Genomic DNA, 19,675 nt, shown 5'->3' on the forward strand with positions numbered 1-19,675 from the left:
GGAAAGTTGGCGGGAATTTCCGTACCAGTAAAGCCGTCGGGTAGAGTTTATCAGATAGCGATCGTCGCAAACAGACGGTGTTTGTGGTTTTCGGCTCATCGCACTGTCTGCGGTAGCCGCTCAACCCCATTCTTTGTGTTCATTCTTCATTCATTGTTTGCTATGTCATTCTCTTGATATCAGAGTCTCATATCCTCAAAATATCACGCTGATGTGAGTCCGAAAGGTCCGGGTCGTTCTGCTCGACCTGTGACGCAGCCGCAGTGAATGACTCCAGTCACATGTTCCCTCACGAGGCGTGCCTCACAAACACAGAGCAGAATAAATCGCTACAAACAGGTATTCACATCAATAAAATCGAACATCCCATCAAATAAAGCATCATTGAATCAGTAGCCCATCAAGATAGACACTTTACAACCTCGCTCACGAATGTGGCGACGTCCATGCCCTGGCACAGCCTCCGTTGCGTCATCACCACGTTCTCCATCAGGAAATCCCCCAGCTTTCCCTCATCCAAACCTCACCTCATAAAACCCACGACTTCCCTCTCCGAAAATGGCCCAGCCCAACAGCCAGCCAGATCTAGAACTAAACCCTCTCGGCGAAGATACAGAGGACGAGGAGGACGATCTCTCGGACCCGGACCTTCCGCTAATCATGCCCGACGCTGCAGCTGCAGCCCCCGCCCCGAAGCCGCGGTGGCTCGACCCCCGGCCGTCCCGTTGGTGGTCCCGGTGGACGTCGTCACCCGTTGTCCAGCGTCTGTGGGAGAAGGCCAAGGACATCTTGCGCCCTCGCTTCACCTGGCGTTACGTTCTCTGCTCCGTTGTTGGCGTCTACGTGCTGTACTGCTTCGTCACATGGCAGCCATTCTTCTCTTCGGCTCTACCGGCATATTCGGGTCCGCATCACGTCGGCGCCATCGATCTCGAGATACCGCTTGATAAGCCAAAGCGCATCTCAGAGACCGTACTCAAAGGATCCAGGGAACCAGCCTTTGAACTAGAGAGTGTCCTCTTCACCCTGTACTACCCAGCCGTCAAGGGCGCGCGATCCAAGCAGTCCCTCCACCCATGGGTCCCTCGGCCGCTGAGCCTCACGGCACAAGGATATGCCCGAGCCGCGGGCGTCGACAACTTCATCATGCGACCCATCTTCACGTTTGCCCTTTGGCTCCTGGTCGGGAGCATCAAGATCCCCGCGAGGGTCGACGTACCCATTCTCGGCTCCAACATCGAGGGCACCGACGCCGACGGCGAAAAGTTTCCCGTCATGATCTTCTCCCACGGCAGCGTCAGCTCGCGGACTGACTACACCCACTATCTCGGTGAGCTCGCCAGCCGTGGCCACATTGTCGCTGCGCTCGAACACCGTGATGGCAGCTGTCCCGGGTCTCTCGTCAAGGTCAAGGACAAGAAGGAAAGAGAAGTCATTCTCTACAGAGAGCGCGATCTCATATCCGACCCTCCCATGAATGACACCATTCTCAAGCATGAGCAGCTCGCATTCCGCACCCAAGAGATCCTCGAGACCATCCGTATCCTACAGTTCGTCAACGCCGGCAACGGCTGGGAAGTCTTCAAGTCCAACTCGCGCGAAGAAGGCCACGCCCTGGCAGCATGGGCAGAACGCCTAGATTTCCACCACCTCACCATAAACGGCCATTCCTACGGCGCAACAGGCGCCCTCCAAGCCCTCAAGACGGCAAATACCACCGTCGCCAACCCAGCCATCGGCGGCATCGCCCTCGACCCAGGCAAGTCCAGCGGCCAGCTCAACACCGAAGTCCCAGTGCCACTCCTCGTCGTCCACTCCAATTCATGGTCCAAAACTCACAGTATCTTCTTCGGACGCCCACACTTTGATACCGTTCTTGGCCTCGTCCGTGGCGTTCGCGACAAGGTTGGCACTGCGTGGTTCTTCACCAGCATGGGGACAGCACATCCCAGCGTAACTGATGCACCGCTTCTGCAACCGCTTCTCCTGAACTTTGCCACACGAGCGACAGCAGATGTGCGCAAGGCTTTAGGAGAGTACGTCAAGGTGACAATAGACTTTCTCGACTATACAAAGACAGGTGAGAGGAAGGGGATTCTGAAAGAAGACGTGACGCATGAGCAATATGGCAAGTGGGTGAGTGACGAGAGAAGGAAGAGCTTCCCTGAGGACCTAGCAGAGTATTGGGAGGTCCACGTATGTCCAAAACCTCAAGAATAGTTCATAATCAAGTCGGTTCTCATTACTTCGAATCATCCGTGCCCTAAGTATATATGTACAGTGCCATTGCCTTGCCTTGCCTTGCCTCTGAGTATCGACTGCTTAATCCTCCATCATATTACAAGAATGCAGCTGGTGAGCTACCAAGTCCATCGTCCTTTGGGAGTAGAATCTCGGTGGGGATCCAACTTCAGCTCCCTCTCTGACATGACCCAACGGGGGAAGAACACCAGTGTTCTGCCCGTAAGTATCGGCTTTTGTAGGTGTCGAGGGACCTTCAAGCTTCGAGGCCTTGGAACTAAGCCATGTCTTCCATTCGACTGAGCTTGCTGTGGATGCATCGCGCTGGTGTGGGACCAGTCGGCAAGAGGGAAGTCCGCCGACTATGCGTGTTGCAGCTCCCTCGACAGGGCCTGAAGTTCCTTGTCTGGTAATGCTTGGTCTCGCATCCTCCGTCGCACATGAGTACACACTTTCAGCGTCACCCAACTGTGTATCCTGATCTGATCCTGTGCTGGTTTCTCCAAGCCTCTTCATGAGGGCTGAATATACGCGTTCGCTGTCGATTTCGGCACCAGACCAGGTTTCTTGACTTCCAGCCCCATGCCCTTCGAGTCCGGTTGAGCCCAGAGAGGAAGAAGAGATGTGTGCACCATTCTCCTTGATGACAGATAGGCGTTGCCGCTCCCACTCGCCAAGCATCCCCATGCTGGAGACCGTGCTTGTAACTGAGTTTGTCCAGCTAGTGACACGAGACCTGTCGTCGGAAACATGTTGCTCGCCGCTTTCGATGCTCTCAACGCTCCCTTTTCTGGATCTGAGCTGCTGATTCGAGGGTATATCATGCAGCGAAGGGATATGCGAAGAGATACGAAACATGGAAGCTTCCCCGGTTCCATCATCGTTGCTGGCGTGAAGGCAGGTGTTTCCGTCCGAATCGTTACCATCAGTGTCCTGGCCCCCTTCGTGCTTCTCTGATCCAGCAGCACTCTCCCCTCTGGCGAAAATTCCCTTCAACTTCGATCGTAAGCTGTTTGAAACCTTTCGGGCTGCCTTTCGAAGCCCAGATTGCGTGGATACGGAAGTGCCGTTGGCGGAGAATGCGGAGGACAGCACAGTGCTGCTGTTGCTGCTATTTCGAAGAGACTTTCGGAGCCCAGTAGATCCTTCGCTGCGTCTGTTTCTCGACGGAACCGAAGCGGATGGCTGAGCCTGAAGCCTTTCCTGCTCCTCCATCTGCTCGCGATACATTTCCCTCGCAAGTCGCACGACAACATCGTTCTCGGCGCGGCTGTTTGGTCTTGAGGCTGCCATACCCCGGCGGTTCTTCAGAAATCTCATGGAATTCGAGGCTCTAAGCCCCGTTGCATCGGATGTCGCGCTTTTCGGAGGTTCGTTCTCATTGTTTGGGGTCTTGTAGAGCGAGTGAGTGGGTGGCGGGTGGTCCTTTGCAGGCATGGAGTAGCTGGAAGCGTTCGCAGTTGTTGCCCGGGAAGACGTAAGCATCGATCGAGTCTTTCGGATTTCTCTGAAGGAAAAGGGCATCGAAGAGGCATCTTCTTCGGGGCTGTAGCATGCGTCGTGTGACTGCGAAGACTCGAGATAACGTCGTGTAAGGGAGTAGTGGGCGGGCCGGTCTGCGTGAAAAGACATGGTCGACGATGGCCTGGTGCTTGTGCCAAACACATTGATCCGTGAGGTCGCTTTCGTAGGAGAATCTCGGCCTTCGCTTGCCCTCAGGGCCAAGTTTCTTCGTGGTCGAGAGGCAGGCCCAGCGAAACGAATGCTTGTTGCAGTGCCCTGGCGGTTGATGACACTGGTGCTCCGCTCCAGGCTCTGCCTGGCCATACTGGCAGCGCCATTGCTGCTGTCGGGTAAAAGGCTCGCAGGGTCCCGAGGAGCAACTATCATCTCACTGCTGGGCCGTTCTTGAGCCCGGTGGTAGGACAACAGGGCGGCGATGTTGGCGTCTCGCTCGGCGGCGGCGGGATCGATCGATTCGAGAGCATGGATGGAGTTCTGCACCATGGAACTGTTAGACTCGCTGCGACTCAGTGGGCGACGGCTCCTGTTTCGAGAGCTATTGAGGCGAAACATCTCCGGTGTTTGGAGATGGAGAGTTTGGAGATGGTGATTCACGGGAGGAGAGGTGCTTAAGTAGGCAGGCAGGAAGAGGAAGAAGTGCAAACGGAAGGTACTTACCGGCAGCAAAACTTGAGGTGGCAGGCCCCCTCTGGTCATCACTCCAGAGGGGCGGCTAAGCAAAGAGTCAACACAAATGAGGTCTAAACATGAGACCAACATGTAGTCTAAACATGAGACTAACACGAGGACATGTGCAGAGGAGGGAAGAACTTACCAGGGATGGCGGCGTCACGATAGGATAAGTATATTGAGGCTCGACTGGGACTTGGAGCAGTCAGTCAGTGAATCACTTCCAAAGCAGTCAGTGAATCACTTACAGTCAGAGCCTCGCCCAGGCGCGGAGCCGGACCTGCTCACGGATGAGCAGCCGGACAGCCTCCCGGCACATGCCCTCATGATCGAGGGCCCGGCCGTACTCCGCCATGGCGGCGGTCTCGCCCGGGGTGCCCCGGGTAGCGGCGTCGGAGGCCGCTCGCATCCACTGGCCGGCGAGCCAGAACTGGTGCACGGCCTCGTGAATGAGGCGGCTCCATCGGTCGTCCAGCCACGCGAAGACTGGATGGGGGAGCCCGGGGGTGGGCGGCGTCATGGGGGGAGGGGGGCGGGGGGCGGCGAGGGGGGCGGCGGCGGCGGTTGTTGCTGTTGTTGCTGCTGCTGGAGCTGGAGCGGGAGCGGGAGCGGGAGCGGCGGCGGCGGTGGTGATGGTGATGGTGATGGGATCAAGTTTCAACTCGGCCAAAGAATGGACTTTTATTTCTGGGAATCTCCTCCCATGTTCCTGCGTCACAATGTTTCTAGACGTTTGGGAAGCAACTCCATGAACGAGAAGAAGTCGCTACCACATGACACTGCACTACAGACAGGAAGGAAGTGAGACACATTAATGATCTTAGTGTATCAAGTATGATCCCTGAAAGTCTTCAGCTATTTATGAATTATCTCCAGCTTGGGCCATAGCTTTGTGCCTCTCTCCTGATCTGCCGCAACGATACAGGATGAAGAACATCCGAAACGAGCCCCAAGTGGTGAATAGCATCGCCATGAGACTGTATGAGTTCACGGTCAATTCGCTTGGGGTCACTCGCCATCAATCCTTTCCCTCCACGCAATTCGGAAAGTCGGTTCCATGCTTCCATAACAGCAGGAGGTAGTGGCAGTTCCCATGTACCAGTACGGAAGATCTTGAAGGTGCCGTCATGATTTCTACTAAAACGAAACAGGCACGCCTCTCCTCGCCTGCCATACCACAGCTCCATCGCCTCCAAGCTGGGAAAGCGACAGGCAGCAAATGCTGCCATCATCAGAAGCTGTTGAACTTTCGACGCGGGCGTCTGTGATTGGAGGAGTATCGAAGTCATGGAGAAGTGGGTGAGATTTCGCCATGCTCCGTCACGTCGACGGTGACGGAGCGCCTCAAAGAAGTCGCACGCGTCGACTATGAAGGACACACACAGGCTCTGCTGGTTCTGCAATGCTGCCAGGCTGGCCCCAAGAGCTCGGTTAGGAGTTCTGACAAACTCTGCACCGACAAAGCTCGGTCCAGCGAACATGGAGTCTATATCCTCATCAAAGTCCTCAAAGAAAGCGAGCCGTTTGACGTGCTTGGGTAGATGGAGCCGCCCAAGCTTGAGGAAGCCTAAGTTCGTGTCAGCAATTGGTACTCTCCAGTGTGCGTAAGTGTGTACTGCGTTAAATACCTTGATCCCAAGCATCTTGTTGCCATCGAAAATCCGTTCGCCAGAATTCCAGGCTAATGGCTTCTAGCCCAGGGAGACAATTCATGAGATGCCGCAACGTCGTGTATCCAAACCTACGGCGCGTCTGCCGACGAACAAGGAGATGTTTGACAACCGGTGCAGGCCAGTGAAACCCTGGTGGGATAATGTTGAGAGTCCCAAAAACACCACCAAAGACCTCGGTCACACCCCATGCTGTTGGCTGGAAGTTGCGCCGTCCGCCGACCCAGCCGTGCTTCGGATCGTCAATGGTGCAGACATCGGCTTCTTTGCCATTGTCGTCATCATCGTCGAAAGAAAAGTTCTGGAACTCGTGTTGTGAATCACTGGGAGAGTGAACGCTGAGTTCCAAGGTCAACCCGCTATTTGGGTGCGATGGATTACGTCCCTTCCAACTGTGGAGGACGCTTAACAGTTTACGGAGGGCTTCTTGAAAGATGGGGCCGTTCTTTGTATGATCTTGGCGACCAAAATTATGACATCTTAGACAGTCGTAGGGGAGGAGTTCGATGCGTAACCAGAGATGTCGAATCCGCTCCGTGCGACAAGGTCTAATCTCGCCAAGTCGGGCAAGATCTCTCTGGTGAACGGTGATCTTTCGAAAGAGAATGTTTTCGAAATATTCTTGCCAGTCTCGACAGACGGCGGCGCATTTAGCAAGCTGGTTGACACGGGACAGAAGGGACAGGATATCCAGCTGTATTTCCCGTGGAAGCCGATGCCAGGATACAAACGATTGTCCGTTGTTCGTCATAGTGTGTCCGGTACTGCCAATAGTTGTTGGCGATAGAAGCATCAGCAACCGGGGTAAGGGCAGTGCGACGACGCGTTTTATATTTGGATTGAGCAAGCCTTGGCTTTATGCCAACGTTCGGTATCATGCTGCTAGAAGGTTAAATCATCAAGGTTTGTAAGAAGCTAAATGGTCATGACATGCAAGTACCCATGATAATTCTCCGATATGCTTGTCAAAGACATCATGGCTGCACACGTGTGACTCGGGACGAGCAACCTTGATATTCAAGGTTCTAAGTTGTAGGACATTGAGTTGATACGAACTTTCAATACCTTACTCATATTAAAGTCAAAAGAGCCGCGTGAGCAGGTGAAAGTTGCTCGTCCTGAAAGTTTCTTCAAATCAACAAATTCAGAGAGAGCGGAATACAACCAATACGCACGTGTGGGAGGCAAAAAATTTCACAGTTCAACGAAATCGCAAAAAAAAAAAATTGTATTCTTATCAACATGCGCGAGGCCAAACTATGAGCCCAGGCCGCTCGCATCCACTGGCCGGCGAGCAAGAACTGGTGCACGGCGTCGTGAATGAGGCGGCCCCATCGGTCGTCCAGCCACGCGAAGATCAGGACGCAAAACAAAACAATCCAGCACCGAATAGCCATCCGTATTCCCAGCAAAATGCATAACCAAAGCACTAAATCAAGAAGTTCTTAGATGTTAATTTCCTTGAGGAACTGCTCAACCTCCTCATCAACGAGGTCGTGGATCTTCTTGGAGAACTTCTCGGCCTTGGAGCCAAACTCCTTGACCTTGCCGGAGACGACGCCAATCTCCTGCTCGACGGCATCCTTGATCTGCTTGGCGGGAGAAGGAGAAGCCTTGTTGACCTTGTAGCTACCGGCCTCGACGATCTTCTTGTAGTCGCTGCAGCCACCACCATTCCAGGCGAGCAGGTTGGGGGTGTCAGAAGGAATGTCGGACAGAGCGTTCTCGGTGGCAATGGAGATGAGGTTCTCCTTGAGCTTCTTGGGGGTGATAGAGGCCATAGCGTACTCAGAGTCCTCAGCGGGCTGGAGGGACAGGTAGTAGGCGAGGAGACCAGCAATGTGGGGAGAGGCCATGGAGGTACCAGAGATGGTGTTGATGGCGTACTTGGAGCCAATCCAGGTGGACTGGATGTTCAGGCCGGGGGCGAAGATGTCAGTGCACTTGCCGTAGTTGGAGAAGTAAGCACGGCTGTCATCAAGAGCAGAGGCACCGACAGTGACGGGCTCAGTGGCAGCGGCGGGAGAGTAGTTGCAAGCATCGGCGTTGTCGTTGCCAGCAGCGACGGCAAAGTGAACACCAGTGCGGACAGCGGCGTTGACAGCGGCATCGAGAGCCTGGGTCTTGCCACCACCAAGAGACATGTTGGCGACGGAGCCCTTGAAGCCCTTTCGCTTACCGTCCTTGGCCTTCTGCTGCTGCTCAAGATGGCTGGTAGCAGCGAACTCGACACCCTTGACGACATCGGACATGGAGCCAGAGCCGTTGGATCGGAGAACCTTGACGGCGTAGACATTGGCCTTCTTGGCAACACCGTACTTCTTACCAGCGACGGTACCGGAGCAGTGAGTGCCGTGACCGTTGCCATCCTCATCGGCATCGCCGGCAGGGACAGTCTTACCCCAGTGGGCGCGACCCTCAAAGTCGACGTGGTCGATGTTGGTGCCGGTGTCGACGATGTAGGCATCGACACCCTCGCCACCATCAGCGGAGTAGAGGTACTTGTTGAAGGTACCAAAGTTGAGAGTATCACGGTGAGAGATACGAGCAAGACCCCAAGGAGCCTGCCTCTCGGTCTTGCCATCGTCGCACGTGTCCTCAGTGACGGCGTCCTTGTTCTGGACGGGGATCATGGTGTGGACGAGGGTGTCTCGCTCGATAAACTCGATCTGAGTGGGCTGTTAGCTTGATGTCTGCTGAGGGATATAGTGGGCCATTAACTTACGTCGGGGTGATTCCGGACCTGCTCAATGACTGACTCGTCAAAGTGGCCGGCGTAGCCCTTGAAGCCCTTGCCAATGTTGAAAGTGTGCTTCAGACCAGCAAAGGTCTTGTCTGTGAAGGGAGTGGAGCGCTTTCGCAGCTCAAGGCGCTCCTGCTCGCCATGGCTGTGGATGTTCTGGATCCAGGTGTGATGATCAGACGCAGCGGTCTCATCAACGTGGTCCTTGAACTTGATGATGTACGAGTCCGGAATGGTCTCGGCCTCGATGGAGCTGAGGATGGGAGCGGCCCTGTCATGGATGGTACCGACGCTGAAAGAGGCAGCGTTGGCGACAGCCGCCAGGGAGAGAGTGAGGGCGGTTCTCATGATGACGAAACCGCAAGAGACGAGGCGGCTAAAGCTGAAGTTGTTCTGCGCGCGACGCAAGGACGAGAAAGGGAAAAAACGAGCCGATGTCCTGACCCTCTGTGGTGATGGATCAGGTAGAACCGGTGCAGCAAAGGTTGGGAAGGAGATGGAATACGGATGAGGATGATGAAGGAAGAAGAAGCGATGGCGAGCAGCACCTGGGGTAGATAAGCACCACCAGCGTGCGACAGCTCCGGTGTTGCCTCAGCGGGCCTGGGGCGGCCGAGGAGGGTGTGACGCATCAGTCGCTAGGGTGGTTGATATCAGCGGTGGCTGAGCTCCTGATACGGTTTAGCTTCAGTTCTGCCGGCCAATGCGGTTGCTCAGTCGTCGCTGGGGCAATGCGATAACGGCACCTGCTGGAGCCAAGGTACTTGTGAGCTCCCATGACAGTCCGTGCAGAGAGTGAAGCTTGCACGGAGCGTAAGATGGCCGAGCCGGGTCGCGACTCAGGCACTTTGGAGATGCGACAGATGCGCATGCAAGGCGAGAAGCCATCGGTTGCAGTGAAAGATAGATCCAGGACAGCAGAAATCATCAGCTCAACTCTCTGTCAAAGAGTCACTGCTTCCGCTTGCGAGGCTGATTGTCTCATCTCCACGGACATCCAGTCCGTGTTTGTCAGCCTTGGAATCAAGCCATCCTGGAAGGGTACAGTATTCGTCTTCGGCAGAAGGGGGCCGAGCTAACAGAGCCGAGACAGCACGGCCGATACAGTGCATCATGGCTACGAGTCGCCGCATTCACTGTGCTGTGGCCTACACCCCCCAGGTATCCTGCCCGCACCCCACCCCGGGAAGGCAAGCTTCAACAAGGTAAGGTACCTTCCAGTTTGCGCACTGCGCTGCCAGAACAAAGTGTTCCTCAAGCAGAATGCGGGGAGCGCCCTGGCTCCGATTGGCCCCCACTGACCTAATCCGCCTGATCCATCGAGTCAGACGACGTCCCTGGCACGTGCCTCCTGTTGCAAGCCTGTGTCTCAAGCGCCGCCATCCCAAGCCAAGCAGCGCCTCAGACCCCGGCCGGTCTCGTCCATCCCAGTCCGTTCCCGGGGTTAAGGGCGGTTTTGCCTCGAAGATACGATTCCTTGGAAAGACAATCCGAGGCCGAAAAGACGTCATGATTCAGCAGGTCAGCATTGTCTTTGTTTTTCCGCATCAAAGCCTCCGGGCCTGATGGACAGGTGCAGGGCACTTGCCGTGCTTGTGCTGTGCCTGGCAGCTGAGGCTGGTCTCGGCGATAGCTCCCTTAGCTCTCCACTTTGAAGCAACTCAATAACCATGGTTATCTCGTCAGATAACGCCATCAACCGGCGCTTGTAGGTCATTCCAGGCATCGGGCCAAGCGCGAGGCTGCACTCAACCACTCTTGGTTGATACGACCTGATTTATCAGGATAGGCATTGTCCACTAGGCAGTGTCAATGGAAGATCCCGGATCGCGTACCTGTTGATGGAAGAGCAATCCCGTGTTGAGCTCCACCATAGCTTGCTCGACCCCGACTTTGATCCGAGGCAGCACCTCAACAACTTGTGCTCAGAGGAACTCAGATGAATGTCCATCAAGATTTATCAAGAAGAAAACACATAGTCATCTTACCATCATCACTTGGAATAAACATTACTCTGTAACTACTCGGTATTCCACCGAATGACCCGAACTCCTGGAATCCTTCGTCCGCTTCATTCCTTGACTGTCATCTACCCTAAAGAACATCGCTTCACAACGACGTCATTGAGCCACAACAACTCCAGACAGATCAACTTGATAAATTCACATTGCATTGCAGTTGAAATAGAATCGCGACCCTTAAACTCTCCTGGCAATAACTTTCTCTACATTCCCTCCGTCTTTGTCGTCCTCTGACGGAGGGACGGAAGCTTGGTCAGGTGTGCATGTCACCCAAGCTCCTTGAGTCGAGCTGACGCAGCTCGGACGATCCCTCCCAAATGGATGCCAGGCAGCGAAGCCTCAGGAGGGGCTCGCTTCGCCACAACACAAGCCACACCTCCAAGGCTGACCTCCGTAACGAGTTATCGAGCACAGGTAGTGCAGGCTCCAGTTGTACCAGTTGTTTCGAGACACGCTCGCTCATTGCCAGTCTCTGTGCCTGTTCTCCGACGCCCAGTGCTTCCTATCCTCCGTATCTACGAAATTACTACTCGTCAACTCGTGGCTGTGGCGTGCGGCGATCTTCCATTCACAGCTTCATGCACCCCGCGGCCGCCCCTACAGGCCCCCAGATCTCACCTTTCGATGCCGACAGCGGATGATAACAGCCTGGACCCTTGAAGGGCTCGGGGAGGGCGGTTTCTGGAATGAACCCGTGATTGCATTGCGACCGTTAAAATGGCCTCCATACCGAGAAGATACCGGTCTTCGACCTCGGTCTCAAACCCACCAAACACCAAGTCCTTTGAGATATTGAAGGGCCTGCTCGACGCGCTCACCCTCGACACGACCCTCCACCAAGATAACGGATTCCCGGAGATTCCGCCCCTATTAAAGAAACTACGACACATCAGCCAGCACATCACCGCGACGGCCTCGTCGGTGCACCAGAACGATTTCCGCCATGCCGACGGCTTCCAGCACATCCTCAACCTACTCCGTGCCTTTTCAGGCTACTACAACCCCGATAAACGAAGCGATGCGGATATGCTTGCTCTGTTCAAGCTGCTGGGAGACTCCTTGAACGTTCTCTCAGCAACCTTGCGTGGGCATTCAGGCAACCGACGATTTTTCCGATACAGAGTTGAGGGAGGCGGTTGGGAAGCCCTGGAGCAGGTCATCGCCAGCATAGGCCTCGGTGGAGCAGAACCTGATGCGTGGATAAGTTGCCATGTATTTGGCAAGCTCTTATCCTTCTCCCTCGACGACGACGCTCTTGATCTCCTTTGTCAGTCTATCGCCAAATCACTTCGGCCTGATGGCGATAACCCACCCCCAAACGACGACGATAGTGTGGAAGAGCAGTGGGATCTGGTCTTGACCAAGTCAGTCGAGAATATCGCACCTGGGGTGCGGGAGGTTGTGAATGCCAAGACAATAATACAGCACCCTGAGATTCTTAGAGCAGTCGTCAGCTTCTGGACAGCCATTCCGCGGATGAAGGATGGCCTTGCGAATCCGGCCTCTCTGCTTGTCCTGGAGACGATTCACTGCATCATCTCCGTCTCCATTTATAACCGGGCTGCAGTGCATTCGACTGGCGCCCTCTCTCAGTTCCTCCGAGTCGCCTTCAATCCTGATTCGGCACTGAGTCCCCCTGAACGGGAAAAGGTTCTGGCCATTTGCAAGATGCTCATGTTCCTGGGCGTTAACGAACCTGCTGACACCCAATTCTTACTCTCGACACCTGGATCTGAGGCGTCAGAATTCTGCTTGCAGATGACATCCAAGCACTCAGGGCCCCCATTCTTCCAGTTTGATCTTTCTTTACACGGTCATTCATCCCTCGAGTTATCTAGTCTCGGCCGCTCGTTTCCGCCCCAGTCAAGTGCAGGATACACTTTCACAGCATGGATTCGGGTAGACAGCTTTGATCCCACCGCACACACCACCATCTTTGGCGTCTTCGACTCAACACAAGCATGCTTCTTGCTCATGTACCTTGAGAGAGATACCCACAACTTTATCCTTCAAACTTCCGTCACCTCCAATAAGCCTAGCGTGCGCTTCAAGACCGTTTCGTTCAAGGAGAAGCGATGGTACCATATCGCTATTGTTCATCGTCGACCCAAGACCATGACTGCTAGCAAAGCGTCCCTCTATGTCAATGGCGAGTTTTCAGAGCAGATTCGTTGCAACTACCCTCATATGCCACCCCTGTCTAACGGAACGAATGAGAGCTTCGCTTCTTTCAACTCGTCCCAGAACAAGACGAACCCGGTACAGGCCTTTGTTGGCACACCTAAGGATCTTTCGAATCAAGTAGGGCCTGGCCTTGTCTTCTCACGGTGGTCACTTGCCTCGGCGCATCTGTTTGAGGACGTCTTGAGCGACGATTTCCTAGCGGTCCACTATGGCCTTGGGCCACGGTACCAGGGCAACTTTCAGGATAGCCTGGGAGGCTTTCAAACCTACGAGGCATCGGCTACTCTAGGCCTGCGCAATGAGATCGCGCATCCAGGAAAGGGCGAGCACTCGGACATCATCAGAGCTGTGCGCGATAAAGCTGGCTCACTACTCCCAGAGTCCAAGATTCTGCTGAGTATCCTGCCCTCAGCTACATTCCCAGAAAACGTGCAGTTCTATGACACTGGACTCTTGCGATCGTTGCCAAGGAACTGCTCTCGCAACCTATTCCGAGCATCGAATCAAGAGGGCGCGCCTCTGGCTATCAACTGCGCGGTCCCAAGCCTCCCAGACTCACTCTTCCGAGTTCAGGGACTGCTATCATTCCGAGGCAACCCCATCGTCGCCGTCCCTTCATACCTTGACGAGAACCTGTGGCGCCTAGCTGGTTTCACACCACTGGCGCTCAAACTCTTTGAGAGAGCCTCTACCATTGAGGAGACAGTTAGGGCAGCTGAAATGCTCTTCTTCTGCATTCGCCAGAATTGGAGGAACAGTGAAGCCATCGAAAAGGACAACGGGTATGGCATCTTGGCCATGCTCATCCGTGTGAAGCTGGGGCACGGTGGCAGTATTGGTGATTCTGCCGTCACCCGGCTTCAAGTCTCCAGTGAAGACCGCGACCGATTGGCATTCCAGCTTCTGAGCCTGATTCTTGATTTCGTTGGATACAACCACGCAGAGCCCATGGAGTCATTCATCATCAACCCGTTGGCTTACCGTATCCTCCTTATCGACCTGGACATCTGGCGCAAGTCAGCGCCGCGCATTCAGGAGCTTTACTATAAACAGTTCGTTACGTTCGCTGTTAAGAGTAAATACCATGAGTTCAATAGCCGGAGGTTAATTAGGATGAGTAAGTTGTCATGTGGAAGTGGATGTAGCAGGTCTAACAGATTCTAGGAATTGTCAAGAGACTGCTAGATGCAATGAAGGGTGAAGTAGTGTCGGATGATACCATTTCCCATTTCATGGGTGCATTTGAGGTTCTTGTAACGTCAAACTTTAGCCAGGAAGTCATGAGGTCCTTGTCGCTTTTCATCACATACGCCTTTCATTCACCAGCTTCGTCGCTGCCACGAAGCCCGCGGCCCCTTTCGTCGATCTCCAGGTCCAGCACTCCGGCTCCTCGGCGAACGCGGACACCGACGGATGCCAGCCTGTCTGGGGCTTCGCCTTCTGGCCTCAAGTTTCTGACTAAGAAGCAGCTGGGCGTCAAGGTCTTGAGCATGTACTCACGCATACTGTGCGACAAGGCGAACACATCTCACATCAAGAAATTTGCCCGCACAGTTACGAACAAGGTGAGATGTCATGTCTCCTGATGCATGGCTCTTCTAACGTTGGTAGTGGCTATTGTATCTGCTGGCAGAGGATGACCCAGAAGTTGTGGCCCATGGCTGCAAGATTCTGGCACGACTGCTCGTGATCCATGGAACAAACTACACGTCGAAATTCGCCGGCAAGTCTGGAGGGTTCACCATCATGTCAAATCGACTGAAGCGGTTCTGGGATCTGCCGACCATCTGGCCCATCTGCTTCTGCATTCTATTTGGCTACGACGTTGCCGAGATCGACTTTGACAAGAACTTTGACTTTTTCAACCTCCTGGAAACATTTGGCAAGCGCAAGGTTGTCTACCCAGAATCCTTGTCTGTCATCACAGCAATGCTGCAGCATGGATTGAAGGATGTTACGAGATATCAAGACGATCCTGACTCTCCAGCGACGCATACTGCCCCGGCCCATACACTCAAGAAGTTTGCCTCTGCCAAGGAGTTGCGACCACGAGCGGACTCTATGGATCTTGCTACCGCCCTTGAAACTCGATGTAGGTACAGTTCTGACTTGGACTGAGTCCGACTGACATAGTTCCAGTAAACTTCTCGAAAGATAGCGAACGAGTGGCGAGCTACGCCGGGGTTCTCCATACAGTCATTCGCTTCCTATTGGATCTTCATGAGCGCTCGACTGAGTTTAGAGATTTTGCTCTGACCTCGGAATGGGTGAGACTGTTGCTCGCTGCACTCTATCCAGTTGTTGTCAGCGCCGATGGAGTCACACCAGAGACTGAATTGAACTCGGGAGATGCTGCTCTCACTTTTGAAGGAACCGACGTCATTATTCGCCCTATTGGTGGGAGTGGTTCGCATGCTACGCCTATTGTGCGAACAACAAGCGTTGACCCCATTCCGTCACCCCAGTCAACGCCCCCTAAAGGCACCCCCCTCAGGAGAGCATCGTCCTTCATCCTCCTCACAGCACACAAATCGCCCGTTGGCCCCAGCCCTGCTCGCTTGAACCCAGCAGTGCCGCCGACAAGGTCGACGCCCAAGAAGAAGCCGAGCAGCGATATCTTGGATGGAATTATTGATCTGGTCGTCAACGTCTTTATGGATCAACTTCTCTCGCGCAAAGACTTCCCAGGCTTTGGTCTGTTCACCAAAGTGCCTCCGGGTTTCCGTGAGCACCAAGCTTACTTTGAATCTTTCATTCTGAGGAATGTGATCACCCAGCTGACAAACAATGTCCAACTGAACCAGAAAGCCATCTGCGAACCTAGAATTCTGACCAATCTGTCAAGATTTTGCCTCCACATGTCGGAAGCCATCTTTGAAGGCTGGTTCATGAATGGGGCCGAGACCATGATTGACTTTATCGGCATGCTGCTGGAATTCCTGCAGCGCCCTGATATTGCTACCCTCAAAAGTGTTCGCCTTTGCAGCCAGGCCGTTACTACGGTTAGGAGCTGTCTACTCAGGATCATTCTTCTCAGGCTATCGGACCTTGACAGCCCAGATACCACGGTGGTTGAAGCCAAGCAGTTCATGGACAAGATGGCGTACTGGCAAATGTCAATTCTCGGCTGCTTTTCTTCGGATGATGACTTTCTCAAGCTTTTCTGGTACCAGCTTTACACAAAGCTTATCGGCGACAAGATGCCACTCCGCGTTGCGGCAGCCAACTTTCTACGCATCATCTTGGTTCAGAAGCCAGAAGAGTCTGCAGCCTTGATCCGTTCGTGCATATCACCGGACCAGAAACAACTCTCCAAGGACTTTCAGAAACTCACTGGAGTGGATGATGAATCTTTTGTTGAGTGGGTTGACAAGCATCGACCGTCCCTGGATGTCCTCTTCTTTGGCGGAATGTCTAAAACATGGGAAGACTTTGTTAGTGCCGAGAACGCCCGCACAGCCGAGACGGCCAAAAGCCGCATCACAAAACGTAAGGAGAAGCTTAGGCTGTGGCACGTTGAGGGCATCACCAGGGACAAGGTCTTGCTCAGCCACGACATTGGCAACAGCGCCTGGATGAAGAGCATCTACAATTCTGAGTACTTCAAGTACCATCGGATCATGCAGGATCAGCAAGATGACTTGGTGTTTTTGAGTGCAGCATACAAGAAGATGGAACGAGATCTGAGGCGACCTGGTGCTGTGTTCAGCGAAGCAACGCCGCCAAAATGGAAGCTCGACCGAACTGAAGGGCGAAACCGGATGCGACTCAGGGTTCTTCCGGACTATGCGATGAAGCCGGATGAGTACCAGCCAAAGAGAAAGACAAGCGAAGTCCTGCAGACACTGCGGCTCAACACGTCAGCAAGCCCGGTGCCCTCCATCTCGGCATCTGCTGTGACACCCACACGTTCTGGCCCACCAAGTGCTCTGGAAGGCAACAACGAACCTCCCCAGTTCACAGAGGAGCCTGAGTCTACGGCCGACCAGACGGAGCAGCCCAACTCTGGTGTTGCTCCTGAAGACGACTTTGAGCTTGTGGATGACCCCAATGATCCCAACGAGGGAGATGAAGGCTTTGAAGACAAGAACCGCAAGGTCATGAGGCGGCTGGAACACGGCGACCAAGTTCAGTCGGCGTACAACATTTCTCGCATCATCGGTCTTGATGCGTGCGAAGGTATCCTGATCATAGGAAAGGACGCCCTCTACATGATGGACAACGTGTTCCAGTGTGCCAACGGCGACATTGTCAACGTCTGGCAAGCTCCCCCGGAAGAGCGTGACCCGTTCTCTCAGATCGTGACGGACTCGAAGACGTCAGAGAAGCGACAGAATGCTGGCAACAAGGAGCAAGAGTCAAGGCACTGGCGCTGGCACGATGTGATCAGCATTTCAAAACGACGCTTCCTGTTCCGAGATGTTGCGATCGAGGTGTTCTTTACGGATGGCCGCAGTTATCTGTTGACTACCATCAACCCGGTGGTTCGAGATGACCTGTTCGTCAAGATGCTCAACAAAGCCCCTCACACGAGCGGTGCTAATACACTACCGAACCCTGAGGATGCTTGGCGATTGGAGTCGTTGAAGGTCGTTGACGAGTCTCCTCAAGGCTTCGGGTCCAAGTTTGGCACATTCTTCAACTCGACGCCCTGGAACCCGATCCTGAAGAGATGGCAGAGGGGCGAGATCTCCAACTTTCATTACCTCATGATGGTCAACACCATGGCTGGCAGGACCTTTAACGATCTCACCCAGTACCCGGTATTCCCATGGATCTTGGCAGACTACACCAGTGAGGACCTTGATCTGGAGGATCCCAACACGTTCCGTGATCTGTCTAAGCCGATGGGTGCTCAGACACCGCAGCGAGTGGGTGGTTTCGTTGAAAGCTACAATGCCCTGGCCGAGATTGGAGAGATTCCTTTCCATTATGGCACTCACTACTCTTCAGCCATGATCGTCTCGTCATACTTGATTCGATTGCCACCTTTTGTCCAGTCTTACATCCTACTCCAGGGAGGCAGCTTCGATCACGCTGATCGACTCTTCCAGTCAATTCCCGAGGCATGGAAATCGGCATCTTGCAGGAACAAGGCTGACGTGAGAGAGCTCATTCCCGAGTTCTTTTGTCTGCCCGAGTTCCTGACCAATGTCAACGGATACAACTTTGGTAACCGAGAGAGCAACGGCGCCAAGGTTGATCATGTCGAACTTCCTCCCTGGGCCAAGGGTGACCCAAGAATCTTCATCGCCAAGCATCGAGAGGCGTTGGAGAGTCCGTATGTTAGCGAGAATCTGCACAAGTGGATCGATCTCGTCTTCGGGTACAAGCAACGAGGAGAAGCTGCCGTGGAGAATCTCAACGTCTTCCATCATCTGTCGTACCGCGGCGCAACCGACCTGGACAGTATCACGGACGCAAAGGAGAGAGCCATCCTTGCTGGTGTGATTCACAACTTTGGACAGACACCGCATCAAGTGTTCGTAAGGCCTCATCCCGCCCGGGAGCATGTACGATGTCCCATTCGACGACTCGACACAGGTGTCTTCTCTCTTGGATGCCTCTCCAACCCACTTCTTGGTATGTAATCCTGTCCCCTAACCTTCAAGACATAGCTGACCCCCAACAGAAAGCCATGAGCGTGTAGCCTCCCTAATCTACGCTCCAAAGCTGGACCGCTTATTGTGCGCTTCTCCTTTCCGCCTCAACTTCCCACCCTATGACAAGTTCCTGGAATGGGGATACGCCGATAATAGCATTCGCTTCTTCTTCAGCGACAACCGAAAGGTAACTCGCCACTACATCCCTGACTATGGCCGCCCCGCTAACGCACGAAAGCCGGCTGGCCTGTTTGAGAACCTCCACATTGGGCAGATCTCGTGCGCCTGCTTTGCCGACTCAAAGACCCTCATCACCGCTGGTGAGGACTGCGTCGTTTCTGTCTATGCGCTTCAGACGGCACCGGGTAAACCCGTGGAGCTGCTGCCAAGATCGAGTCTATTTGGACACAAGTCGCCCGTCACCACGATTGCGGTAAGCAAGGCGTTCAGTACCTTCCTGACGGTCTCTGCGGATGGGCAAGCATTCCTGTGGGATCTCAACCGTCTCTCGTTTATCCGAAAGCTGCCGCTGGTGCGTCCTGTCGAGTGTGCCCGCATCAACGACATCTCTGGCGAGATCCTTCTCTGCTCTGGACCAAACGTGCTCCTGTACACCCTCAACGGCACACTCCTTCTAGAGCAGAACGTTTGCTTTGATCAAGACGACTACATCCACTCATGTGCTTTCTACGAAGGCGCTGGGAATGAGTGGCTCGACAACTACCTCGTTTTTACAGGACACAAGCGAGGCCGTGTCAATGTGTGGCGTCGTAGCATCGTCGGTAGTCGATGGACGCTGGAGCTCCTCAGAAAGCTTGATCATGTGGACTATAAAAACGACAAAGGAGCAAACACGGAGGCAGGCGTGACGTGTATTACTCCTATGCCGACGTGTGTATACACAGGTGATGATGACGGCCGGGTTGTAAGTTTACCCTCTCCCCTGTGCGTCTCAAAGACTAACAACTCCTAGTATGAGTGGAACTTTATGAGTCGGGATAGATAGAGTCTGGCCCTCCC

The 19,675-nt window shown here is 54.1% G+C and overlaps 5 protein-coding genes across 5 annotated transcripts; 2 read left to right on the forward strand and 3 right to left on the reverse strand.

Annotated features, from left to right (window-relative positions):
* Positions 1-558: 558 nt before the first annotated feature.
* MRS44_008291 (uncharacterized protein) lies at positions 559-2,220 on the forward strand (the record flags this gene model as incomplete). The annotated part of the gene is made up of 1 exon (XM_046278472.2): positions 559-2,220. The coding sequence occupies one exon, from the start codon at positions 559-561 to the stop codon at positions 2,218-2,220; it is 1,662 nt and encodes a 553-aa protein (XP_046133682.2).
* A 102-nt stretch (positions 2,221-2,322) lies between these two features.
* Positions 2,323-4,317, reverse strand: MRS44_008292 (uncharacterized protein; the record flags this gene model as incomplete). Its single annotated transcript, XM_065620857.1, has 1 exon — positions 2,323-4,317. One exon carries the CDS (start codon positions 4,315-4,317, stop codon positions 2,323-2,325), a length of 1,995 nt encoding a protein of 664 aa, XP_065476929.1.
* Positions 4,318-4,684: 367 nt separating this feature from the next.
* MRS44_008293 (uncharacterized protein) lies at positions 4,685-6,855 on the reverse strand (the record flags this gene model as incomplete). The annotated part of the gene is made up of 3 exons (XM_065620858.1): positions 4,685-5,143; positions 5,370-6,001; positions 6,063-6,855. 3 exons carry the CDS (start codon positions 6,853-6,855, stop codon positions 4,685-4,687), a joined length of 1,884 nt encoding a protein of 627 aa, XP_065476930.1.
* A 694-nt stretch (positions 6,856-7,549) lies between these two features.
* Positions 7,550-9,195, reverse strand: MRS44_008294 (uncharacterized protein; the record flags this gene model as incomplete). Its single annotated transcript, XM_046269059.2, has 2 exons — positions 7,550-8,773; positions 8,830-9,195. 2 exons carry the CDS (start codon positions 9,193-9,195, stop codon positions 7,550-7,552), a joined length of 1,590 nt encoding a protein of 529 aa, XP_046133679.2.
* Positions 9,196-11,585: 2,390 nt separating this feature from the next.
* On the forward strand, positions 11,586-19,661 carry MRS44_008295 (uncharacterized protein; the record flags this gene model as incomplete). Its single annotated transcript, XM_046270891.2, has 6 exons — positions 11,586-14,169; positions 14,217-14,617; positions 14,664-15,144; positions 15,192-18,635; positions 18,685-19,580; positions 19,629-19,661. The coding sequence occupies 6 exons, from the start codon at positions 11,586-11,588 to the stop codon at positions 19,659-19,661; spliced, it is 7,839 nt and encodes a 2,612-aa protein (XP_046133678.2).
* Between the last annotated feature and the right edge of the window lie 14 nt (positions 19,662-19,675).

The sequence above is a fragment of the Fusarium solani genome (genome assembly GCF_023522795.1).
Source record: "Fusarium solani strain SB1 chromosome Unknown bctg00000004, whole genome shotgun sequence".
Lineage (NCBI taxonomy): Eukaryota > Fungi > Ascomycota > Sordariomycetes > Hypocreales > Nectriaceae > Fusarium > Fusarium solani.